The sequence below is a fragment of the Coregonus clupeaformis genome, chromosome 29, assembly GCF_020615455.1.
Source record: "Coregonus clupeaformis isolate EN_2021a chromosome 29, ASM2061545v1, whole genome shotgun sequence".
Lineage (NCBI taxonomy): Eukaryota > Metazoa > Chordata > Actinopteri > Salmoniformes > Salmonidae > Coregonus > Coregonus clupeaformis.
Window position 1 is genome coordinate 14,161,805 of NC_059220.1, and position 27,199 is coordinate 14,189,003.

General features: G+C 45.0%; 1 protein-coding gene across 4 annotated transcripts in view; it reads left to right on the top strand.

Moving 5' to 3' along the window:
* Positions 1–27,199, top strand: part of LOC121544750 (tetratricopeptide repeat protein 7B) — a 94,276-nt gene that overhangs the window by 13,090 nt on the left and 53,987 nt on the right. For 3 of the 4 annotated variants that reach the window (XM_041854869.2, XM_045209110.1, XM_045209111.1), the window contains 6 exons: positions 4,158–4,279; positions 19,278–19,356; positions 19,485–19,663; positions 20,221–20,284; positions 20,953–21,090; positions 25,409–25,492. In XM_041854869.2, the coding sequence (XP_041710803.1) occupies positions 4,158–4,279; positions 19,278–19,356; positions 19,485–19,663; positions 20,221–20,284; positions 20,953–21,090; positions 25,409–25,492 (666 nt within the window). Of the gene's footprint in view, positions 1–4,157; positions 4,280–19,277; positions 19,357–19,484; positions 19,664–20,220; positions 20,285–20,952; positions 21,091–25,408; positions 25,493–27,199 lie in introns of those variants that run through there. The other variant, XM_045209112.1, reaches the window with a different exon arrangement.

Consider the following 27,199-nt stretch of genomic DNA (forward strand, 5'->3'; position numbering starts at 1 on the left):
TTTATTTGATAGCGAGGGTCACATTTCACTTTTCATCTGGTAAGTAGAGTTCCTAGAGATTATACATACAGTTGAAGTCGGAAGTTTACATACACCTTAGCCAAATACATTTAAACTCAGTTTTTCACAATTCCTGACATTTAATCCTAGTAAAAAGTCCCTGTCTTAGGTCAGTTAGGATCACCACTTTATTTTAAGAATGTGAAATGTCAGAATAATAGTAGAGAGAATGATTTATTTCAGCTTTTATTTCTTTCATCACATTCCCAGTGGGTCAGAAGTTTACATACACTCAATTAGTATTTGGTAGCATTGTCTTTAAATTGTTTAACTTGGGTCAAACGTTTCGGGTAGCCTTCCACAAGTGAATGGGTGAATTTTGGCCCATTCCTCCTGACAGAGCTGGTGTAACTGAGTCAGGTTTGTAGGCCTCCTTGCTCGCACACGCTTTTTCAGTTCTGCCCACACATTTTCTATAGGATTGAGGTCAGGGCTGTGATGGCCACTCCAATACCTTGACCTTGTTGTCCTTAAGCCATTTTGCCACAACTTTGGAAGTATGCTTGGGGTCATTGATCATTTGGAAGACCCATTTGCGACCAAGCTTTAACTTCCTGAATGATGTCTTGAGATGTTGCTTCAATATATCCACATAATCTTCCTTCCTCATGATGCCATCTACTTTGTGAAGTGCACCAGTCCCTCCTGCAGCGAAGCACCCCCACAGCATGATGCTACCACCCCCGTGCTTCACGGTTGGGATGGTGTTCTTCGGCTTGCAAGCGTTCCCCTTTTTCCTCCAAACATAACGATGGTCATTATGGCCAAACGGTTCTATTTTTGTTTCATCAGACCAGAGGACATTTCTCCAAAAAGTACAATCTTTGTCCCCATGTGCAGTTGCAAACGTAGTCTGGCTTTTTTATGGTGGTTTTGGAGCAGTGGCTTCTTCCTTGCTGAGCGGCCTTTCAGGTTATGTCGATATAGGACTCGTTTTTACTGTGGATAAAGATACTTTTGTATCTGTTTCCTCCAGCATCTTCACAAGGTCCTTTGATGTTGTTCTGGGATTGATTGAAGTACGTTCATCTCTAGGAGTCTCCTTCCTGAGCGGTATGACGGCTGCGTGGTCCCATGGTGTTTATACTTGCGTAACTATTGTTTGTACAGATGAACGTGGTACCTTCAGGCGTTTGGAAATTGATTGCTCCCAAGGATGAACCAGACTTGTGGAGGTCTACAATTCTTTTTCTGAGGTCTTGACTGATTTCTTTTGATTTTTCCATGATGTCAAGCGGCACTGAGTTTGAAGGTAGGCCTTGAAATATATCCACAGGTACACCTCCAATTGACTCAAATGATGTCAATTAGCCTATCAGAAGCTTCTAAAGTCATGACATCATTTTCTGGAATTTTCCAAGCTGTTTGAAGGCACAGTCAACTTAGTGTATGTAAACTTCTGACCCACTGGAATTGTGATACAGTGAATTATAAGTGAAATAATCTGTCTGTAAACAATTGTTGGTAAAATTACTTGTGTCATGCACAAAGTAGATGTCCTAACCGACTTGCCAAAACTATAGTTTGTTAACAATACATTTGTGGAGTGGTTGAAAAACAAGTTTTAATGACTCCAACCTAAGTGTATGTAAACTTCCGACTTACATTTTACATTTACATTTTAGTCATTTAGCAGACGCTCTTATCCAGAGCGACTTACAGTTAGTGCATACATTTTCCATACTGGCCCCTGTGGACTTCAGCTGTATCACGTGGTTTGTAAAGGCTGAAATATGGTGCGTTGGGATGCTATCAGAAACTTTTTAACATTTGTAACAAGCATGGTAACAAGTATCCGTTGTTACACCCCTGTAATTACAGACTGCAGTTACCACCAGTTACATGTTGTTATTACAGTGTAACTATGAATTATAACAATTCATTACAATACTTGTTACAGTGTAATTACGTAAATACACTGTAATAAGGACCCCTTAAAATGAAGTGTTACCAACATTTTCTAGAAACTTCTGCATAAAGACCGTTCAGATGGAATATCATCAATCTACATTGTTAGATTTGTGGAAATATATCATGCAACCTGCCCTTTTAATGAATCGCTATCCTTCCTTGGTTTCCCCAATAAGTGGATTGGATTTGCCTGTAATTAACTAACTAATTAATTCATTGATTAGATTTATAAAGGGCTTTTCCAGTGCTCAAAGAGGCAACCATTGTGTGCCAGAATGCTCACCACACATCAGCTAATGTTTGGGAGTTGGTCCTGCCTGTGTGCTAGTGTATTAGACAGTGCAGTAGGCCTATACCCCATCTGTAATGCTGGTGTCTGTACTATTAGTACCGTAGTGGTGGAAGGGGGCCAGGTCCATCAGCAGATCAATGCAGCACTGACAGACTGGCCCAGGGTTTGATGTTCCTGTTTCTGACCTTGGCTGCTGTTTCAATCAGCAACTTTTTTCTCCACTCTGATTTGTTCTGACAACAGGTTTTTCCCTTGCATTTTATTTTCTCTCTCTTTCTGTCTGCTCTCTGTTTCTCTCTCTCTCGGTTCTTTCCATCTCTCTCTCTCTCTCGGTTCTTTCCATCTCTCTCTCTCTCTCTCTTCTTTCCATCTCTCTCTCTCTCTCTCTCTCTCTCTCTCTCTCTCTCTCTCTCTCTCTCTCTCTCTCTCTCTCTCTCACACTCTCTCGCTCGCTCTTTCTTTCATTCTTTCTTTCTTCCTTCCCCTCTCTCTTTTTCTGCTCTCTCCATCACGGAGTCTTTCCTGGCCCCTCTCAGTGGGGTTGCAGAACAGTGTAGTGACCTTTTTTATATTTGTTTCATTTCAGCAGCCCTGCTACCTAGTCAGTCTGAATGCATATGTATGCTAGCATGTGGGGACTCACTCAAGAATACTCTCCCATCCCCAGTGTGGAGCCTGTCTGATGCTATTCTGGCTCTGAGGCCTTTGGTGTGACTACTCTGAGTTATGGTGTTCACAGTGTAGAGATAGTGAATGGTGTTCAGACCTGCTATTTTGTGGATCTATCCTGAAGTGTCCTTCCTTAAGTGGTTTTTAGTCTGTGTCCTTAGTTGAAGAGCAGTGATGCAGGCTTGACTCATTTGGCCCATTTTGGGCTCATGGTGTCATCTTAGTTACCAAGCCTCCGGATAGAGCTGTGTTGTTGCTCCAAAATGTCATAACTTTATGTGCTATTTGAATTCAATATTGAAACTAATCTAGTGCCATCGATTCACTCCCCCAAATAGCCACAGGCTTTCCCCCCTGCATTTTCTTTCTTCTGTATCAGCTGTTAGTCTAATCTAGTGCAACTGATTCACATTGGAGCGGCACTTCCCCAAATAGCTCCCTCCCCACTTCCAACACACGCACACACCTTTCCCTTCCCAACCTACATTACCAGCCCACCCACACATCCAGAACACCACGTCTGGAGATGATAGTGTTGATAGGGGTCAGAGTGGGGCATGAGAGAGCTGCCCCACTGTAACTGACCCGGCAACTGATTCCATACAGCATACAGAGAGACACTGATACAATACCCATGAGATTAATGGGGCAACAGCACTACATCCAGGTATCTATCTCTCTCAGTGTATCATGTGCCAGGCAGGCAGCATAAGGTACTTGTGATGACACTGACTACCTGCTGCTGGATGAAATGATCTCATATTTTTGACAGACGGAGAGAGGAGAGTGGGAACACAATGGGGACCTTCTGGTCGGACTGATGGAGAGGGTTAGGAGGGTGAGGAGAGGGGGAGGAGAGGGAGAGGAGGGGAGGAGAGGGTTAGGAGGGAGAGGAGGGAGAGGAGAGGGGGATGCGGAGAAGAGGGTAGCAGCCATGGTTCTTCAATCTTTCCCGTCCTCTCTCCTCTTATCTCTTTCATCTAGTTCTATTATTATCTGATGTTATCTTGGTTGTGTTTTCTTATCTCTCTGATTATCGCTCTGGTTTTGGAAGTACAATATTGTGGTTTCTGAATTAAAACGTTTGGCTGATTTGCATATGTGTAGGCCTATACAGTGTACTAGTCTATTGTTGATGCAGAATGTGAACACTAGACCAGTATGTTGACTGCTGTGTGTTGCAAGAGGTGGCTCCAATGCTCCAGCCTCTGTTTGTGTGTTTCAGGCCCTCAGTGCGGGGATGCAGAACCGCAGTCCAAAGCCAGGTTCAGGGGCCCAGGAGCAGGAGCTGGGATACTTCCTGGAGACTGGACTTCAGAGGGCACATGTCATCCACTTCAAAAACGGGTGAGAGAGAGTGAGAGCGTGTGTGTGGAATAATCCTACACTGACATCCAGGCTGGTAATGAATTCATCCCTAACCCACTGTGTGTGTTGCTACTCCCTGTCACCCTACCCTCTCTCCACTGTCACTCTTCCCCCTCTCCACTGTCACTCTTCCCTCTCTCCACTGTCACTCTTCCCCCTCTCCACTGTCACTCTTCACCCTCTCCACTGTCACTCTTCCCTCTCTCCACTGTCACTCTTTCCTCTCTCCACTGTCAGAGGAAGGCCCTCAAAATTGTCAAAGACTCCAGCCACCCTAGTCATAGACTGTTCTCTCTGCTACTGCACGGCAAGCGGTACCGGAGTGCCAAGTCTAGGTCCAAAAGACTTCTCAACAGCTTCTACCCCCAAGCCATAAGACTCCTGAACAGCTAATCATGGCTACCCGGACTATTTGCACTGCCCTCCCACCTCCATTCCCCTCCCCCTCTTTTACGCTGCTGCTACTCTGTTTATTATTTATGCATAGTCACTTTAACTCTACCCACATGTACATATTACTTCAACTACTTCCGACCGGCATCAAGTTCAGCCAACAAAAAGAGGAGACACGTGGGGACAAGGAGTACTCAAAGTATATATTTATTAATTAAAGTAAAAACTAAATCAAATAACAATGGTGTCTGTGTAATCAGTAATCAGTAGTGTGCGTGAGTGTTTGCATGCATAAATGTCAATATGGAAAAGTGTTGAAAAAGTGCCAAAGCAAAAACAACCCAAAAGGCTCAAAATATCCACAACCCAGATCAAAGTAACTGCCCCCTGGAGAGAGTCTCCCTAGTGAGATATGGAGAGAGGTCCATTTATCCTGGGACACCACCGGCCCAGTGTTTCCCATGTAGCCCTGACCACTCCCAACCTCCGCCCCACTGCACATCCTTCAAGGAAACAAGAACAAGAGAATACGGCAGACAGAGTGGGAGTAAAGCACCTCCCACCCCATAAGACCGGGACCAACAAGGACCCCGGACCAGCGTACCAGCCCCTGCGTCCCAAACCGACAAATTGTACGTGTTCAACCCTCCACTTGCCCCCTACCCATCATCCTCCTCTCTCAGACCTCAACAACCTTTACACTGGAAGCAGCCTTTAAGAGGAAAAGAAAATTACACAAGACTAGGGGGGACAAACAGGGAAAGATAAGAACATGACAAAAAATCAAACAATGGTCGGTCACATCAGTATTCATGAACAGGCGCCACGTCACCCCTGCCTCTAACCACCTTTTCAAGGTACACAACTAGTCGCACTGAGCAAACTCACATTCAGCCAAATTCATCGTAGAGCGACCCGCAGCAGATGTCGAGCTCTGGAAGGCCTGAATACGGGACAGATGCTCCCTCCCAAGCATCTGCATATATCACTACCTTCGTCCAGATAAACAGCCGCAGCGGCCAGACCAGAACAACCCTGTTCATAAATAAGCTGAAAGATTGGCAGGCGCATTCGCAGTCCCGAAACTCATAACCCAGTCCAGTACAGACCAAAGGTGTAATAAAGGCAGAGATTTCACGTGCCCTACTCATCCCAGTGGCACCTGCCAATACCTTCCCTTTAACAAGGTCAAATTTGCTCCTGGCGTAGCTGCTTGCCGGCTTGGCAATCCCTCCATCCGAAAGAGAAATGAATCCGGCCCAGTGTCATCGTTTACCTCATACGGTGGTCGATTACAAAATCTATTTGTTCCATCCAGATTTACAACCCGAACTAGGGAGAAGCCCATCTGGAGAAAGAAGGATCTGCTATTTTACTCTCCAGCATGTACACTAGCCATCCAGCATCCAGATAGCGCAGTTTCTCTGAAGAAACTCATAGAACACGATTGACCGAATGGGGTCAGACATCTCCAATGTCAATATCATGTTCCTATTAAAAGTTTTGTGCGTGTGGTGTCATCCGAAAACAACCCTGGAAATCTCGAATCAAACCAGCCCTCTCTTTCCGCTCATCCAACAGGTAGATGAGTAAAGAAGGCTATCTACAATCTCCAGTGTCTCTGAATTTTTCAATCTACCCTGCAGTATGCAATACGTCGGGACCAGAAACATCCCTCCTGCTCCTGCACAGACCTAGCATGACCAGAACTCAGGAATAAACAATATCAGCCAAAAGAACAGCCTTAGCGTCCTCTGTAGAGCTCCCCCTGGCTTCAGTCTCAGAGGAGCGTGCATAATAGGGTTTTAACAAATTTCATGGCACCAGTTGAGTGTGCTTTCCTCCCGTTCTGGAGTGGCAACTAGATAATTTTGCTCGGTGTGCTGGCGCCTCGCTGTATATACCTTGAAACTTGGCTTGAAAAGGAGAACCAAGCAATTAGCAGCAGAGCCAGAACCTGATCACTGGACCTAAAGTGATGAGAAGTCGGCTCGGCGATCAATATACTCACTTCATCCTGTCCTGTGAAGATGGTGGCTCCTCTTTAGCTTTTCACCAAGCGGCATACAAGCGTCTCGAAAATCACCCCACATGTGATAACAGGGACTGAGGGAGGCTCGGAGACTTCCCAGTCATCCTGGAGAACAGATAAAAAGCACGCACCCGATGTGTCCAAACACTGAGGTCGTTTGGGCTCAAAACCACCGTGTCTCTGTGAAACCTCCTAGCAGCCCACAGTAACCAAGGCACCCTCCTCCGCGCAATCCTTATCCATCTCCCAGTACAATAAGCTCTCTAAAAAGACTTAAGTGTTCGAGTGGAAGCGTTCCAGTGCTCCTTGACTTTGGGCATGATAAGCGCTACAAGTATGTGTTTTAATATGGAGTTGTTGGAGAACCTGTCCAAAAGAGTTAGAGGTGAAATTGGATCCTTGATCACTTTGAATGACCTTAGGGATTCCAAACAGTGAGAGAAACTGAGTCAAAGCTTTTAGCGCAGCCTTATATGTCGTGATAGACCTTCGGAGAGGGTGGAGGGCAAACGCCTGGTGGTCTGACACATCACAGTCAACAAATAGTTACTACCCTTTCTAGAAGCGCAGGCAGAGGGACCAACACAGTCAGTAATAAAATACTCAAAGGTTTACTGAGTACAGGACCATAGGGAACAGTGGTACCGGCTCAATAGCTGATTAGGTTTACCAGTTCAGTGAGCAGTGTGACAGTTTTGATGAAATCAGAAACATCCCTCTTTAATCTTGGCCAAAAAAGTAAGTAATGTGTGTGTCGATTGTAGGGTTTTTCTCACACCCATATGCCCCGCGTTATCGTTGTGAGAAGTTGTCACTTGCACCAACTCGAAGCCTAGCTGGTACCACTGCCTGACTAATGTCGCCTCCCAGAAAACAACTACCATGAGACATCCACTTCCTCATCGGGACCTCCTCTTGAAAGAGAAAATAGCCCTGTGTGCGACATCTCCCCAACTGTTCTACAGCACAATTTGGTCCCGGCACGCTCTTCTAATGTAGGGTCCCAGCCCGTTGCGCCTCGATTAAATCGGAGGCGGGATCTACGGATGATATCAGGAAAGCAGTAACAGACTTCTTTTAATGGTATTCTCGTTAGCCAGTTCCCGTGACCAATCATCAGGGATCATAAAGCGTCAGCTCACTTGAAAACACCTCTGGGAAATTCTGCGCACTCTCATCAGGAATCCCTACAATTGAAGGCTTAGTAGAAAACCGCTAAAGATGCGTCAAATAGGCCACACACGCTCCCCAGCAAAGTTATTTCCAAGGGATCACGTCCAACACCCTCAATAACGGCGAAGAGAAACCCCTCAGCAATCCTCACCTTTCACGCAGTCCACAATCACAACATCAGTTTATGCAATGAGACGACAAGTGTTCCAAACCTATTCCCCTAATTAGAACACTATTCCCGAATCAGTCTCCGCAGAGAAGGGTAACACAGATTCCAGCACAAATGATTCAGAGGCACCTGTATCTCTTAGGATCTTTACAGGCTAGGTTCTTGCACTTCCTACCATAACACCTAAACCCTCCGTAACAACAAGGTCAATACTAGGATCAAGATGGCCCTTCACATAGCTCTGGGCATGGACAGTGCGTCAGAGTGAACTGATGAGGAACAGCGCTGCCTAACGCTATAGGCCTCGATTCACCATAAGCACCGTACTGTTTACCCCTAACTAGGAATCGGACATTCATTTTTCCAACCTAATTCTCGACAGTATTGACACTCTTGACCAAAGTCAGTTTTACCGCGGGTATCCAGGCTCAACCCCAGTTGAATGAAACTCTGCCCGGGAACCGAAGTATCTCTCGGCGAGGGCCCAAATCTCTAACAACCACACTCACTCCGAATACGGGGGTTCTGTAAGTAAATTGTGTAAGTCAACGCATATTCATCTGCAAAAACCGCAGCTTCAGCGACAGTCTTTATTTGTTTCGTTCGTTATTGTGTAAATCCTATACGATCCGGGGATTGTGTCCTTAAATTGTTCTAACATAATCCAGATCACACAGCCCTTCAGGAAAGTCATAACTGAAGGGGAACACCAGCTGATTGAACTGTAAGATAATGTCTCGCGCAAACTCAACATAGGTCTGCTGGTCATCCCTTTTTAAAGTTCCTAAATGCGTTGGCGGTGAAAGCCTCAGGGACCAATTCATAACTCTGTAACACACGTTTACCTTCTCTATCACACTGTCTGCTACACTAAGAGCTGAATCATGCTTCTCGCGCTTTACCAGTCAGCACACTGCAACATCAAAGTGCGATCAGAATCAGGCCAACTCCTGAAAGCGATGTTAGCTCAAACACGAAAAGAATGTCCTCCGGGTCCTTTTCATTAAACTGAGGCAACAACCGTAAATTCCCAACAATATCAAATGTGTCGTGGATTACGACCAAAAGAGGGTCGCCCTAGGTAACTCTGGATCCCCTTCCCAAGGCAAACTCTCCCCTGAGAGCTTTCCTTCCCCTAACCAACTCTAGTCGCTCTTGTTGCAGCTTGATTTGCTTGCGCTCCGCATATCCTGTTTAAATTCCAATTCGCCTTTCATATTTTTCCACCACGATCATGCTCCATTTTCGCTTGTTCATGTATCCATTTTAACTTGTTCATGCTCTCCAGCCTGTAACAAAGCAGTTCCTTCTGCTGTTCAAACTTCACTATGATAACTCGATGGAGGCGGTCATTTGTAACATATCGGGAGAAACGTTGATGTCCCCAGCAGAAGCTGCCCCCAGTGGTAACCTCAGAATACCCTCTCCATCAAATTGGCCTTCAATATTAACCTATTAGAATTTTTTAGGCGTTTATCACTAATTTCAACCTTGTAGTGTTCAGCAACCTTCAACAGCTGTTCTTTAGTACATAATTCTAACAGTTCTTCAACTACTCCAACTAGCCGGTGCCCCCGCACATTGACTCTGCACCGGTACCCCCCTGTATATATAGCCTCCCTACTGTTATTTTATTTGACTTCTGCTCTTTTTTTCTCAACACTTTTTTGTTTGATTCAACTTTTTTATTAAAAAGAAATGCACTGTTGGTTAAGGGCTGTAAGTAAGCATTTCACTGTAATGTCTGCACCTGTTGTATTCGGCGCATGTGGCCAATAAAATGTGATTTGATTTGACTGTCACTCTTCCCTCTCTCCACTGTCACTCTTCCCTCTCTCCACTGTCACTCTTCTCCCTCTCCACTGTCACTCTTCTCCCTCTCCACTGTCACTCTTCTCCCTCTCCACTGTCACTCTTCTCCCTCTCCACTGTCACTCTTCCCTCTCTCCACTGTCACTCTTCCCTCTCTCCACTGTCACTATTTCTTCCAATCCAAGGGTCCGTTTGTCTCAGAACACATAGTAGGTATTCCTCCACTCCTCTCTGCCCTAGAATAGCACTGTGTTTGGCTTACAATCCCCCCCAGAGAGAACAATGCCCTTGTATTACCATAGAGACTCAGGTTGACTTGCAGCTCAAAGCTAAGATGCCAAGCCCAGACCTGCCAACCTGCATGCATTTTGCGTACCATCTACACAATTTGAGGTCAAAGTACGCTGGTACAAAAAACGACCATAAAATACACAAAAATAGGCTTGTAGTTGGCACATTGTGGTTTTTGACTCAACCGTCTGAAGTTCAAGCTGAGCCAATCAGAGTACTAGAGTGAGGAGGAAATATCTCTAGATCTCTGCCCTCCAGCAGGATGGCAGCTCTCTACTTTGTCCATTGATACCACTGATGTGTGAGGAAAAAGGGAAAATGGAGAATGAAATGTTTGCCAAATACATTTTCCATAATTGTATGTGTTAATAAAGCACATAACCACTATGATTACGACAAAGGTAGTTAGCTACAGCGTTTAGTCAACTAAGCGAGAACACTTTATTGCCCGCACATGCTTTGATCTCCGCAACGGTAGTAGGCGTGAGCGCATTGATGAGCAAGGAAACGTGCGGTGTTGCGGTAGTTCAGTGTGCGTCGCTGCGTGGATGGAAACAGACATGGCAGAGAGAGCTGTTCCGCTAATGCCTTCCTTCACAGAAAGTTATGTTAGACTGTTAAAGATTAGTATGTTCATTAATCAGTTCTTGATATGTCCTCTTCACTTAGCTGTATGTTAACAGTAGGCTGCTAATGATGTGATAATAATCAGTTGTACATTTAAATGTATTTCTAGTTAGCTACTGAAGAACAGCCAATTACCAAGTACTCATAACATTAACAGTCAATAGTTACCATTCCTACCATTCCTACTGAGGCAGTCTTCTGCCAACATCATTATTAGGCTAAAAAATGTGCATTTTCCTATGATTTGAGCAGTGTGGATGTCACACGTGTGCTGTCAGTGGTACTCTACTTCAAGGTTGGCTGGTCTACAAGCCTCAAGCCTGCCAGTGGAAAAGTGATTGGACTCAGCAGGCCCAATGGCTTCTAATGTCCATAGCTGCTGTGCTTTGATCTAGTTAGCCATAGTTTGTTACCTGCCGGCTAGCTCCCCTGTAGGTTAGAGCAGTAGCGTGTGTGAGTAGCTAGTTATAGGTGTTGATATGGAAGTAATGCTCTGTAAGCTCCTGGTAGGGGTGTGGTTGTAAAGCTCTGTCGGAGTGTGCATGTGATTTTGTGTGTGTGCGTGTGCCAGTGTGTGTGTGCTGGCTGTGTTTCAATCAGACCTGAAGATGGATCATAGCCTCCTCCCTCTCTTAACCCCGCCCCATACTGACATTATGACTATCCCAGCATGCTTAGAGCTCATCTCACAACCACACAATTTGGGTTGCACACCACTGACAGGATTAGGGCTCACAGTAATGTTAACAGACACATGGCTGCTCTACCTATCACAGTACACATCTATGTGACACGCTTAAGAAAAAAAACTCAACGCTCCTTTTGCCATTGCCCAATGCCCATAAATGCATTATTCATCTCTCATGGAGGTTATACTGAACTTATGGTGTCTTGGTCGATGAGAAAGTGGCTTGATCTAATAAATCCTCCTCAAGCACCCCCTTTGTGCTGTCTGGTTCTCCTGGGGGGACCCATCCATACCACAGTCTGCCTGGGAAACACGGGCTGTGTCCCAAATGACACCCTATTTCCTATATAGTGCACTACTTTTGACAAGGGCCCATAGGGCTCTGGTCTAAAGTAGTGCACTATATTGAATAGGGTGCCATTTGGGACAGACCCACTGTTAAAGGGCAAGGTGGATTTTTCATGTGGAAAATGGATGAAAGCACTTAAAAACCAGTGAGGAGATGAAGAGAAGAGGCTGCTGCTGAAGAAAGGAGTTAATAGATGATGCAACACAGTGTCTCTTTAATGTCAACCTGTATATCTTTACCTACACCTATCCTCCCTCCCTCCCTCCACACCTCTCTCTCTCTTTCTCTCACTCACTCACTCTCACTAATAACACATAGTAGGACACAAACACACTGGTATAGTGGTGCAGATACATTAATACAAACACACACTATATACAAATCACACACAGTTCCCACAGCATTTCCAGTGGGAAGGTGTTTTTTCTATCCTCGAGAATGCCAACGTTAAAAAGGAAACGTCTTCAGTAAATAGCCAGCTGCATACATGGCTAATGTGTAAGCTGTGAGTAGCGGTAATTATCTATCGCTAAGGGTGTCTGCTAAACTCATGAATAATGCAGCAGTATGCCTGCCTGTGAATCTCGTGCTGCTCTCCCTGCTCATAGATATTTAAAGTTGAACGTCGAGATCTAAACAAATCTGCCAGCATTTTTTATTATAATTATTTTCCCCCTTTGTAAAGTGGTCAATCATGGTTGCAGTGTATTAGGAGGAGGCCTTTGGTACTGAGCATGAAATGGATCTTACAAAACAAAAACAAGCAGGACCAAGGCAATTCTTCATAATATGGCTTTAATATAATGCCTTTATTGAAGTGGCTTGTTAAATAGAACAGATTTTTTTTAACTCTGATGTTAGTCTGCATCTTGGCCTTGGTCAGTGAGTGACTGGTTTCCTACAGAGGAAAAGGCTTGGTTGGTTGGATAAGAGTCTGTCTAGCGTACACACTAACTAACTGGATGGATGCAAAGGATTTGTCCCAAATAGTACCCTATTCCCTTTATAGTGCACTACTTTAGACCAAAGGCCTATGGGCCCTGGTCAAAAGTAGTGCACTACATAGGGAATATGTTGCCATTTGGGACGAATACATGGTCTGTGCTTCCTCTCGCTGTTAGGCATCTGCAAAACCAGGTCACTTCTCATTAGCAAATCAAGTCTTAGAATGCTGCCTGCTGCAGTCTTGCATTTACTGTAGCCCTGCCAACACACACACATACACACACACACACACACACACACACACACAGAGATTCCTTCCTGCCTATGTCCTTACTGTCAGTGCTGTATCGGTTTGAGCTGATTTATGAGAATGAGGCCTAACAGCAAATGCGTATTAAGCCTTTGATGAAACCCTCCTTTGCAAACACATATGCACCACAACGTTATACACACACAGACAGACACACACAGACGGACACAGAGAGAGGATCGACAAAAACCAAAGCTAGCTTAGCGCGTTGTTGTGTGAGCGGAGGTCAAGCTGTCAGTTAGGTCTACAGAGATGTGACATGGCAGTCACTAAGGTGAGGTTGGTGACCAAGAACCCGATGGTCACTCTGACAGAGCTTCAGAGGGGCTCTGTGGAGATGGGAGAACCTTCTAAAAGGACAACCATCTCTGCAGCACAACACAAATCAGGCCTTTATGGTAGAGTGGCCAGACGGAAGCCACTCCTCAGTAAAAGGCACATGACAGCCCGCTTGGAGTTGGCCAAAAGACACCTAAAGGACTCTCAGACCATGAGAAACAAGATTCTCTGGTCTGATGAAACCAAGATTGAACTCTTTGGCCTGAATGCCAAGCGTCACATCTGGAGGAAACCTGGCACCATCCCTACGGTGAAGCATGGTGGTAGCAGCATCATGCTGTGGGGATGTTTTTCAGCGGCAGGGACTGGGAGACTAGTCAGGATCGAGGCAAAGATGAACGGAGCAAAGTACAGAGAGATCCTTGATGAAAACCTGCTCCAGAGCGCTCATGTCCTCAGACTTGGGTGAAGGTTCACCTTCCAACAGGACAACGACCCTAAGCACACAGCCAAGACAACGCAGTTGTGGCTTCGGGACAAGTCTCTGAATGTCCTTGAGTGGCCCAGCCAGAGCCCGGACTTGAACCCGATCGAACATCTCTGGAGAGACCTAAAAATAGCTGTGCAGCGACACTCCCCATCCAACCTAACAGCTTGAGAGGATCTGCAGAGAAGAATCAAATAAAATAAAATTTTATTTGCCACATGCGCCGAATACAACAGGTGTAAACATTACAGTGAAATGCTTACTTACAAGCCCTTAACCAACAATGCAGTTTTTAAAATAAAAAATAAAAAAAGAATAAAAAAATTAAGTATTGAGTAAAAAATAGATAAGTTAAAAATATAAGCAAATAACTAAAGAGCAACAGTAAAATAAAAGAACAGTAGGGAGGCTATATACAGGGGGTACCGGTACAGAGTCAATGTGCGGGGGCACCGGCTAGTCGAGGTAATATGTACATGTGGGTAGAGTTAAAGTGACTATGCATAAATAATAAACAGTAGCAGCAGCGTAAAAGAGGGGGATGGGGTGGGGTGGAGGGGCAGTGCAAATAGTCTGGGAGTCTTATGGCTTGGGGGTAGAAGCTGTTAAGAAGCCTTTTGGACCTAGACTTGGCACTCCGGTACTACTTTCCGTGTGGTAGCAGAGAGAACAGTCTATGACTAGGGTGGCTGGAGTCTTTGACAATTTTTAGGGCCTTCATCTGACACCACCTGGTATAGAGGTCCTGGATGGCAGGAAGCTTGGCCCCAGTGATGTCCTGGCCCTACGCACTACCCTCTGTAGTGCATTGTGGTCGGAGGCCGAGCAGTTGCCATACCAGGCGGTGATGCAACCAGTCAGGATGCTCTCGATGGTGCAGCTGTAGAACCTTTTGAGGATCTGAGGACACATGCCAAATATTTTCAGTCTCCTGAGGGGGAATAAGCCTTCGTGCCCTCTTCACGACTGTCTTGGTGTGTTTGGACCATGATAGTTTGTTGGTGATGTGGACACCAAGGAACTTGAAGCTCTCAACCTGTTCCGCTATAGCCCCGTCGATGAGAATGGGGGCGTGCTCAGTCCTCTTTTTTTTCCTGTAGTCCACAACGGGAATGGGAGAAACTCCCTAAATGCAGGTGTGCCAAGCTTGTAGCGTCATACCCAAGAAGACTCAAGGCTGTAATCGTTGCCAAAGGTGCTTCAACAATGTACTAAGTAAAGGATCTGAATACTTATGTAAATGTAAAAAAAAAAATTATGTGCAGAAATTTCTAAAAACCTGTTTTTGCTTTGTCATTATGGGGTATTGTGTGTAGATTGATGAGGCGGGAAAAAACAATTTAATTCATTTTAGAATTGTAACGTAACAAAGTGGAAAAAGTCAAGGGGTCTGAATACTTTCCGAATGCACTGTATATAATATAAATATCCACCACTATATATAATATGTCCACTATCCACCACTATATATAATGTGTCCACTATCCACCACTATATATAATATGTATCCACTATCCACCACTATATATAATATGTATCCACTATCCACCACTATATATAATATTTATCCACTATCCACCACTATATATAATATTTATCCACTATCCTCCACTATATATAATATGTATCCACTATCCTCCGCTATATATAATATTTATCCACTATCCACCACTATATATAATATGTATCCACTATCCACCACTATATATAATATGTCCACTATCCACCACTATATATAATGTGTATCCACCACTATATATAATATGTCCACTATCCACCACTATATATAATATGTATCCACCACTATATATAATGTGTCCACTATCCTCCACTATATATAATATGTATCCACTATCCACCACTATATATAATATGTATCCACTATCCACCACTATATATAATATGTATCCACTATCCTCCACTATATATAATATGTATCCACTATCCACCACTATATATAATATGTATCCACTATCCTCCACTATATATAATATGTATCCACTATCCACCACTATATACTCTGCTCAAAAAAATAAAGGGAACACTTAAACAACACAATGTAACTCCAAGTCAATCACACTTCTGTGAAATCAAACTGTCCACTTAGGAAGCAACACTGATTGACAATACATTTCACATGCTGTTGTGCAAATGGAATAGACAACAGGTGGAAATTATAGGCAATTAGCAAGACACCCCCAATAAAGGACTGGTTTTGCAGGTGGTGACCACAGACCACTTCTCAGTTCCTATGCTTCCTGGCTGATGTTTTGGTCATTTTTTAATGCTGGCGGTGCTTTCACTCTAGTGGTAGCATGAGATGGAGTATACAACCCACACAAGTGGCTCAGGTAGTGCAGTTCATCCAGGATGGCACATCAATGCGAGCTGTGGCGAGAAGGTTTGCTGTGTCTGTCAGCGTAGTGTCCAGAGCATGGAGGCGCTATCAGGAGACAGGCCAGTACATCAGGAGATGTGGAGGAGGCCGTAGGAGGGCAACAACCCAGCAGCAGGACTGCTACCTCCGCCTTTGTGCAAGGAGGAGCAGGAGGAGCACTGCCAGAGCCCTGCAAAATGACCTCCAGCAGGCCACAAATGTGCATGTGTCTGCTCAAACGGTCAGAAACAGAATCCATGAGGGTGGTATGAGGGCCCGATGTCCACAGGTGGGGGTTGTGCTTACAGCCCAACACCGTGCAGGACGTTTGGCATTTGCCAGAGAACACCAAGATTGGCAAATTCGCCACTGGCGCCCTGTGCTCTTCACAGATGAAAGCAGGTTCACACTGAGCACATGTGACAGACGTGACAGAGTCTGGAGACGCCGTGGAGAACGTTCTGCTGCCTGCAACATCCTCCAGCATGACCGGTTTGGCGGTGGGTCAGTCATGGTGTGGGGTGGCATTTTCTTTGGGGGGCGGACAGCCCTCCATGTGCTCGCAGAGTAGCCTGACTGCCATTAGGTACCGAGATGAGATCCTCAGACCCCTTGTGAGACCATATGCTGGTGCGGTTGGCCCTGGGTTCCTCCTAATGCAAGACGATGCTAGACCTCATGTGGCTGGAGTGTGTCAGCAGTTCCTGCAAGAGGAAGGCATTGATGCTATGGACCGCCCATTCCCCAGACCTGAATCCAATTGAGCACATCTGGGACATGTCTCGCTCCATCCACCAACGCCACGTTGCACCACAGACTGTCCAGGAGTTGGCGGATGCTTTAGTCCAGGTCTGGGAGGAGATCCCTCAGGAGACCATCCGCCACCTCATCAGGAGCATGCCCAGGCGTTGTAGGGAGGTCATACAGGCACGTGGAGGCCACACACACTACTGAGCCTCATTTTGACTTGTTTTAAGGACATTACATCAAAGTTGGATCAGCCTGTAGTGTGGTTATCCACTTTAATTTTGAGGGTGACTCCAAATCCAGACCTCCATGGGTTGATAAATTTGATTTCCATTGATAATTTTTGTGTGATTTTGTTGTCAGCACATTCAACTATGTAAAGAAAAAAGTATTTAATAAGATTATTTCATTCATTCAGATCTAGGATGTCACGATCGTTGACACATGATGAAGCGGACCAAGGCGCAGCGTGATGGGCGTACATACTTTTATTAGTGTACACACAACGAACCAAAACAATAAACGATACGTGAAGTCCTAGGTTAAATACACAAACCTTCCGGAACAAGATCCCACAATAAACATGTGCCAACAGGCTGCATAAGTATGGTCCCCAATCAGAGACAACGAGCTACAGCTGTCTCTGATTGGGAACCACCCTGGCCAACATAGAAATACACGAACTAGAACAAAAAACATAGAAAACTAAACAAGGAAAATCCACACCCTGGCTCAACATTTAATAGTCCCCAGAGCCAGGGCGTGACATAGGATGTGTTATTTTAGTGTTCCCTTTATTTTTTTGAGCAGTGTATAATATGTCCACTATCCTCCGCTATATATAATACGTATCCACTATCCTCCACTATATATAATGTGTCCACTATCCACCACTATATATAATATGTATCCTCCACTATATATAATATGTATCCACTATCCACCACTATATATAATGTGTCCACTATCCACCACTATATATAATATGTATCCACCACTATATATAATACGTATCCACTATCCTCCACTATATATAATATGTGTCCACTATCCACCACTATATATAATATGTATCCACTATCCTCCGCTATATATAATATTTATCCACTATCCACCACTATATATAATATGTATCCACTATCCTCCGCTATATATAATACGTATCCACTATCCTCCACTATATATAATACGTATCCACTATCCTCCACTATATATAATATGTCCACTATCCTCCACTATATATAATATTTATCCACTATCCACCACTATATATAATATTTATCCACTATCCACCACTATATATAATATTTATCCACTATCCACCACTATATATAATTTTTATCCACTATTCACCACTATATATAATGCGTATCTACTATCCACTACTATATATAATATGTATCCACTATCCACCACTATATATAATATGTATCCACTATCCACCACTATATATAATATTTATCCACTATCCACCACTATATATAATATTTATCCACTATCCACCTCTATATATATGTATCCACTATCCACCACTATATATAATATTTATCCACTATCCACCACTATATACAATATGTATCCACTATCCACCACTATATATAATATGTATCCACTATCCACCACTATATATAATACGTATCCACCACTATATATAATATTTATCCACTATCCACCTCTATATATATGTATCCACTATCCACCACTATATATAATACGTATCCACTATCCATCACTATATATAATATGTATCCACCACTATATATAATATGTACACTATCCACCACTATATATAATATGTATCCACCACTATATATAATATGTATCCACCACTATATATAATATGTATCCACCACTATATATAATATGTATCCACTATCCACCACTATATATAATACGTATCCACCACTATATATAATATTTATCCACTATCCACCTCTATATATATATATATGTATCCACTATCCACCACTATATATAATACGTATCCACTATCCATCACTATATATAATATGTATCCACCACTATATATAATATGTATCCACCACTATATATAATATGTATCCACCACTATATATAATATGTATCCACCACTATATATAATACGTATCCACTATCCTCCACTATATATAATACGTGTCCACTATCCTCCACTATATATAATATGTCCACTATCCTCCACTATATATAATATGTATCCACTATCCTCCACTATATATAATATGTGGCCTCAGATGTCCAGTACTTTACACCATACTTTAGAGACAGATGATGACAAAATAATATTTGTTGTTGCCACAGTAACCTGACCCGGGGAGTGGGCCGCTTCCGGGAGATCCTCCGAGCTGTAGAGACCAGGACCACACAGAACCTACGAATGGTGGGTTCTAGTGTGTGTGTATGCGTGTATTCGTGCCTGCCTGCCTGCGTGTGTGTGAGTGTGTGCTTGCCCGCACGTGCACACCTGCACTGTAACACAGTGTTTGTGTGTTCTGTGTCCCTTTGTAGACCATAGCCAGACAGCTAGCAGAGATCCTGCTGAGGGGGATGTGTGAGCAGAGCTACTGGTCTTCTCTGGAGGACCCTCCTAGCCAGTCCCCCCTGGACGACCCCCTACTACGCCAGGGAGCCCCCTACACCAAGGACTACGCCCTCAGCCGTAGGCCACGCGTCTACTCCGGAGAGAAGTACAGTCTCTCTCTCTCTCTCTCTCTCTCTCTCTCTCTCTTCTCTCCTCTATCTTCTCTCTCTCTCTTCTCTCCTCTATCTTCTCTCTCTTTCCTCTCCTCCCTGTCTCTCTCTCTCTTTCCTCTCCTATCTCTCTCTCTCTCTCTCTCATATCTCTCTCTCTCTCTCTCTCTCTCTCTCTCTCTCTCTCTTTCTCAATACTAGTATCTGCCTGTGTACAGACCTGAGGTGTGTGTGTGTATCTACATTGGCACAGTCTGACACTCCTAGGCAGCTTACCTACACATGAGAACCCCAATGGGACTCCACTACGCTGGCTGTTTAATCAAGCTGAGCTGACTGTGGTGGTTTGCAGGCCCTGTCTCTACACTCGTTTGATACTGTAACTATCTCTCCCTCTCTCTCTATTGCCCTCTCTTTCCCTCTTGCCCCCTTCTCTCTCTCTCTATCTCTCTACCTCTATCTCTCTCTATCTCTCTTTCTCTCTCTCCCCCCTCAATATCTTTGTCTCTCTCGCTCTCCCTTTCCCTCTCTTTGCCCCTCTCCCTCTCCTCAGTCTGTTTTGTCCACAGGAGAACACAGAGGAGGCTCTGCTCCTGTTGCTGATTAGTGAATCTATGGTAAGAATATCACTCTATTCTTCACTGGCAGGTAGATTCATCTTTCAGGTTGTGCACCTTTTCAACAATAACGGCAACTGAACTCCCATGGTTCTAATGTTGACGAGTTAATAGATTTTTTCTCTCAGCCACACCAACTGTTTCATCCAGTAGAGTTTCACACTCCAAAGCAAGGCATTGAAGTCCATGTTTAGTAGCTCTGACTCTGAACTTCCAGTAATGATTGTCCTAGTTTTTTCTCTTTCTAGTTAAAAGGGTGTTAGATTTCCATTATGTTTGTTTTTTCCTTTTTAATGTTTAAAAAAAATCAGGGCCCCCAATCATCCTGTTTTCTGCCCAGTCAAACACAACACTCCTCTTTCCACTCACCACACACACACTGCAATGTTCCCACACCTACTCAGCTAACACTCTCCCACTGAACTAACCACACACACACACACACACACTCACTCACTCACTCACTCACTCACTCACTCACTCACTCACTCACTCACTCACTCACTCACTCACTCACTCACTCACTCACTCACTCACTCACACACACACACACACACACACACACACACACACACACACACACAAGCTCCTCTTTCTACTCTTCTCCGTCTGTGTTTGTGTGCGCGTGTGCGTGATATGACGATGATGAGTGTGTGTTCTCCCTGCAGGCCAACAGAGATGCGGTGCTGAGCAGGATCCCAGAGCATAACAGCGACCGCATCATCAGCCTGCAGAGTGCCTCTGTGGTCTACGACTTGCTGAGCATCGCCCTGGGGCGACGGGGACAGTATGAGATGCTCTCTGAGGTAAGAAGGTACACATACTGGATGTACACACACACACACAGAACCTTAGCCCACACCTACACACACCTATCCCCTAACCGCCCAATCAGTAACCGTGGGAACACCCGAGAAGGCCCACGGAGACCAATCATGGCCTATAGTTGCCCCGGTAACCGAAGCTGCCACTCTCCGTCTCTGTAGCCAGTAGCCGGGAGCCTTCCTGCAGTCCGGTCGATGGCTGAATGGATCTGATCTCATTGATCTGGAGATCTTAAGTTCATCCCTCCATCCCCCAGCACTGCTCACTCTCTCTTACTGAACAAGAGATAAAGCACAAAGTCTCAGTCACTGCAGAGACTCCAAGACACTGCTACTGTTACTGCAGTCATCAGAAACACTAGTCCAAAATACTTAAAAAAATACCTTGTCTTTCTCCTTGAGAGAGAGAAATGTGTTGATCCTGGTTTTGATAGCAGAAAAAGCTAATGGTTTGGGCTTGTGAATACAACAAGCAGCCTGGGGGAGTCTTGTGTGCCAGGGCTCTGTAAACTATGGTCTTGAATTATCAACATTTGGCATTGTGTTGTCTGTCTCACTTAAAAGTTTTATATCACGAAATGTCCATCTGAAATATTTTGGACATTAGAGCAATATTGAGGGAATCCTATTTGAGTCAGAAAATGATATTTATATGTTAGGTAAGATATACAAAACCTTGGAGAGAGCCTATCCAACTGACAACCTCTTAGAAAATAATATAAACAATTGGAACCAAGACTTAAAAATAACTGATATTGGCACAATATGGAGAGAGTGTTGGAACATAACTAACGAAATTACAGTTAACAAAAATGTACGCTTAATCCAGTATAAACTAATGTATAGAATTTATTACACGAGAAAAAATTCACAAATTCTACAGCACAACGGCAGAGTCATGTCTTAAGTGTAAAATAAGCAATGACTGTAATCCATGCCTTCTGGGAGTGCTATATAGTCAAAAAGTTATGGGCGGAGTTAGAAAGTTGGCTGTCAGAAATGTTACAATGTAAATGTACTTTTTATCCATCTATCTGCATATTTCAAGACATGTCATATGAAGGTGCGTGAGATACCCAATGGGTTGGGCCATATTTTCTCGTCAATAATTTTGAAAAAACTGGAAATCCAATGAATCTCCATCGTTAAGACAGTAGAAGAATCAAATGCATTATTATTTCAATATTGAAAAGGTGTGGGCGACAGAGAAAAACAGAATAGCGCAATTTGAGGCCATATGGCATAGAGTCTTGCAAGCACTGGAAATAGATGAGGTGGGAACATGTGGGCAGGTGTGATGTCGTTGATGTTTGTGTGCGTCTGTCTGTTGTCTTTTGTCTGTATATGTTTTATATTGAAAGACACTGAGGAAGGTGAACATGAGGATGCACATGGGGATGTACATGAGATGAAAAGTGGGAGAGGTAGTGGAATAGTAGTGGAATGGTAGTGTGGTGCTGATTTAAGATATACAGTGCATTCAGAAAGTATTCAGACCCCTTGACTTTTTCCACATTTTGTTACGTTACAGCCTCATTCTAAAATGGATTAAATTGATTTTTTCCTCTTCAATCTACACACAATACCCCATAATGACAAAGCAAAAATAGGTTTTTAGAACATTTCGCTAATTTATTAAAAACGGAAATATCACATTTACATAAGTATTCAGACCCTTTACTCAGTACTTTGTTGAAGCACCTTTGGCAGCGATTACAGCCTTGAGTCGTCTTGGGTATGACGCTACAAGCTTGGCACACCTGCATTTGGGGAGTTTCTCCCATTCGTCTCTGCAGATCCTCTCAAGTTCTGTCAGGTAGGATGGGGAGCGTCGCTGCACAGCTATATTCAGGTCTCTCCAGAGATGCTCGATCGGGTTCAAATCCGGGCTCTGGCTGGGCCACTCGAGGACATTGAGACTTATCCCAAAGCCACTCCTGCGCTGTCTTGGCTGTGTGCTTAGGGTCATTGTCCTGTTTGAAGGTGAACCTTTGCCTCAGTCTGAGGTCCTGAGCGCTCTGGAGCAGGTTTTCATCAAGGATCTCTCTGTACTTTGCTTCGTTCATCTTTCCCTCAATCCTGACTAGTCTCCCAGTCCCTGCCGCTGAAAAACATCCCCACAGCATGATGCTGCCACCACCATGCTTCACCGTAGGGATGGTGCCAGGTTTCCTCCAGATGTGAAGCTTGGCATCCAGGCCAAAGAGTTCAATCTTGGTTTCATCAGACCAGAGAATCATGTTTTTCATGGTATGAGAGTCCTTTAGGTGCCTTTTGGCAAACTCCAAGTGGGCTGTCATGTGCCTTTTACTGAGGAGTGTCTTCCGTCTGACCACTCTACCATAAAGGCCTGATTGTTGGAGTGCTGCAGAGATGGTTGTCCTTCTGGAAGGTTCTCCCATCTCCACAGAGCAACTCTGGAGCTCTGTCAGAGTGACCATCGGGTTCTTAGTCACCTCCCTGACCAAGGCCCTTCTCCCCCGATTGCTCAGTTTGGCGGGCGGCCAGCTTCCATTTAAGAATGATGAAAGCCACTGTGTTCTTGGGCACCTTCAATGCTGCAGAAATGTTGTGGTACCTTTCCCCAGATCTGTGCCTCAACACAATCCTGTCTCGGAGCTCTATAGACAATTCCTTCGACCTCATGGCTTGGTTTTGGCTCTGACATGCACTGTCAACTGTGGGACCTTATATAGACAGGTGTGTGCCTTTCCAAATCATGTCCAATCAATTGAATTTACCACAGGTGGACTCCAATGAAGTTGTAGAAACATCTCAAGGATGATCAATGGAAACAGGATGCACCTGAGCTCAATTTCGAGTGCCATAGCAAAGGGTCTGAATACTTATGTAAATAAGGTATTTCTGTTTATTTAATTTTAATACATTTGCACAAATTTCTAAAAACCTGTTTTCGCTTTGTCATTATGGGGTATTGTGTAGATTGATGAGGAAACATTTTTATTTAATCAATTTTAGGATAAGGCTGTAACATAACAAAATGTGGAAAAAGTCAAGGGGTCTGAATCCTTTTCCCGAATGCACTATTGAATGCTAAAGAATGCTGCTCTTACATACAGTCATCTGCCCGTACTGAAACACACTTGGCGCATGATACAGGCCCTCCTCCTCCCTTGCGTGTCTTCTTTTTGCCTCAGGCTATCCTCGGTGTGTCTGTGTGTTGTGTGTCTGTGTGTGTGTGTGTGTGAGTTTTGTGTGTGTATTATTACACTACTTTTAATCTGCCTTTGATTGTTCAATGAAAATGTCCCCAGTAAACTCTGTGTCTGTGATTAGTCCTAATACCCCACCGACTGCCTGGAAACCCTCTCAGTTAAGTTCCCTGCTCCACTCCTGCAGACATGGCCTTCTGCAGCAATAGCTTACTACCGCCACAGCCTCCTGCAGCCACAACCTACTGCAGCCACAGCCCCATGCAGCCACAGCCTCCTGCTGCCACAACCTGCCACAGCTCCTTCAGCCACAGCCTGCCACAGCCTCCTGCAGCCACAGCCTACTGCAGCCACAGCCTCCTGCTGCCACAACCTGCCACAGCTCATGCAGCCACAGCCTCCTGCTGCCACAACCTGCCACAGCTCATGCAGCCACAGTCTCCTGCTGCCACAACCTGCCACAGCTCCTGCAGCCACAGCCTCCTTCAGCCACTGCCTCCTGCAGCCACCGCTTCCTGCAGCCACCGCCTCCTGCAGCCACTGCCTCCTGCAGCCACCGCCTCCTGCAGTTACAGCCTCCTGCAGACACGCGCACACACAACACACACACTCTGTTATCTCCACAATGTGAATAGAGAAGCATGTCCATGAAAGAAAGGCTCTTTATTTCAATGGATTCTTGCAGCTATTAGTTTATGGACCAACCTATTAGACGAAAGGACTTCACTTGGGAGGTGTTGGCAGGAAGTGGCGGAGCGTTGGAATTGGTTCTCGGCTGGAGCTGTGAGCCACTGATTTGGATCTGCTGGCTCCTGAGGGTTGATCTAAATATGGCTCCCCGTCTGTCACTTGGCCTTGTTCTTCGAGATGATGGAGTTTTCAACGTGTTGAGGAAGGAAGGATTGCATTGCTCCTTCTTAGCATATTCTGGTGTCTTGCTCTGCTGTCTGCTCTGCTCACAACTAAGAACTCTCAGCTCTTCCATTGTGATTTAAATAAAGCATCCGTTTATTTTACCAAACAGGAAATTGTGGTTTTTAAATTAGGTATTCCCCTATTTAAATGTACATCTAAATGTGATGTCAAGTGAATCATATTGACCTCTGACGTTTGTCTTGCATCTGCAGTGTCTAGAGAGGGCCATGAAGTTTGCCTTTGAGGAGTTCCATCTCTGGTACCAGCTAGCCCTGTCACTGATGGCTGCTGGGAAGGTAAGTCTGACACCTTGACATCACTACTAGTGGTGCGCGGGTCAGCCATTTGTTCACCCGTACCCGCCCGCAATTGCTAATGTCCCATCTGCAACCGCCCGACTATATGTGATAAAGCGAAAATCTGAGGCACGCACTCGACCCTAACCTGCTAATATAGAAAATGCGCTGTAGGCTACAGTCAGAGACAGCTGAACTATTTTTTGACGGGGTGCAGGATTATTTTTGACCTGATTTAGATACAGTATATTTCTGCTTATAATTTCAGACATTTTAGTAGGCTATTTGTTAGTCAACTTGTCTATAATTAGCTACATGCAGCTTCTCTTCTGTCATTATATTTACATTTACATTTTAGTCATTTAGCAGACACTCTTATCCAGAGCGACTTACAGGAGCAATTAGGGTTAAGTGCCTTGCTCAAGGGCACATTTACGTCATTTAGCAGACGCTCTTATCCAGAGCGACTTACAAATTGGTGCATTCACCCTATAGCCAGTGGGAAAACCACTTTACACTTTTTTTTTTTTTTTTTTTTTGGGGGGTAGAAGGATTACTTTATCCTATCCCAGGTATTCCTTAAAGAGGTGGGGTTTCAAATGTCTCCCGGGAAGGTGGTGAGTGACTCCGCTGTCCTGGCGTCGTGAGGGAGCTTGTTCCACCATTGGGGTGCCAGAGCAGCGAACAGTTTTGACTGGGCTGAGCGGGAACTATGTTTCCGCAGAGGAAGGGGAGCCAGCAGGCCAGAGGTGGATGAACGCAATGCCCTCGCTTTGGGTGTAGGGACTGATCAGAGCCCGAAGGTACGGAGGTGCCGTTCCCCTCACTGCTCCATAGGCAAGCACCATGGTCTTGTAACGGATGCGAGCTTCAACTGGAAGCCAGTGGAGTGTGCGGAGGAGGGGGGTGACGTGAGAGAACTTGGGAAGGTTGAACACCAGACGGGCTGCGGCATTCTGGATGAGTTGTAGGGGTTTAATGGCACAGGAAGGGAGGCCAGCCAACAGCGAGTTGCAGTAATCCAGACGGGAGATGACAAGTGCCTGGATTAGGACCTGTGCCGCTTCCTGTGTAAGGCAGGGTCGTACTCTCCGAATGTTGTAGAGCATGAACCTGCAGGATCGGGTCACCGCCTTGATGTTAGCGGAGAACGACAGGGTGTTGTCCAGGGTCACGCCAAGGCTCTTCGCACTCTGGGAGGAGGACACAACGGAGTTGTCAACCGTGATGGCGAGATCATGGAACGGGCAGTCCTTCCCCGGGAGGAAGAGCAGCTCCGTCTTGCCAGGGTTCAGCTTGAGGTGGTGATCCGTCATCCATACTGATATGTCTGCCAGACATGCAGAGATGCGATTCGCCACCTGGTTATCAGAAGGGGGAAAGGAGAAGATTAGTTGTGTATCGTCAGCGTAGCAATGATAGGAGAGGCCATGTGAGGATATGACAGAGCCAAGTGACTTGGTGTATAGGGAGAATAGGAGAGGGCCTAGAACTGAGCCCTGGGGGACACCAGTGGTGAGAGCACGTGGTGCGGAGACAGCTTCTCGCCACGCCACTTGGTAGGAGCGACCGGTCAGGTAGGACGCAATCCAGGAGTGAGCCGTGCCGGGAGATGCCCAGCTCGGAGAGGGTGGAGAGGAGGATCTGATGGTTCACAGTATCAAAGGCAGCAGACAGGTCTAGAAGGACAAGAGCAGAGGAGAGAGA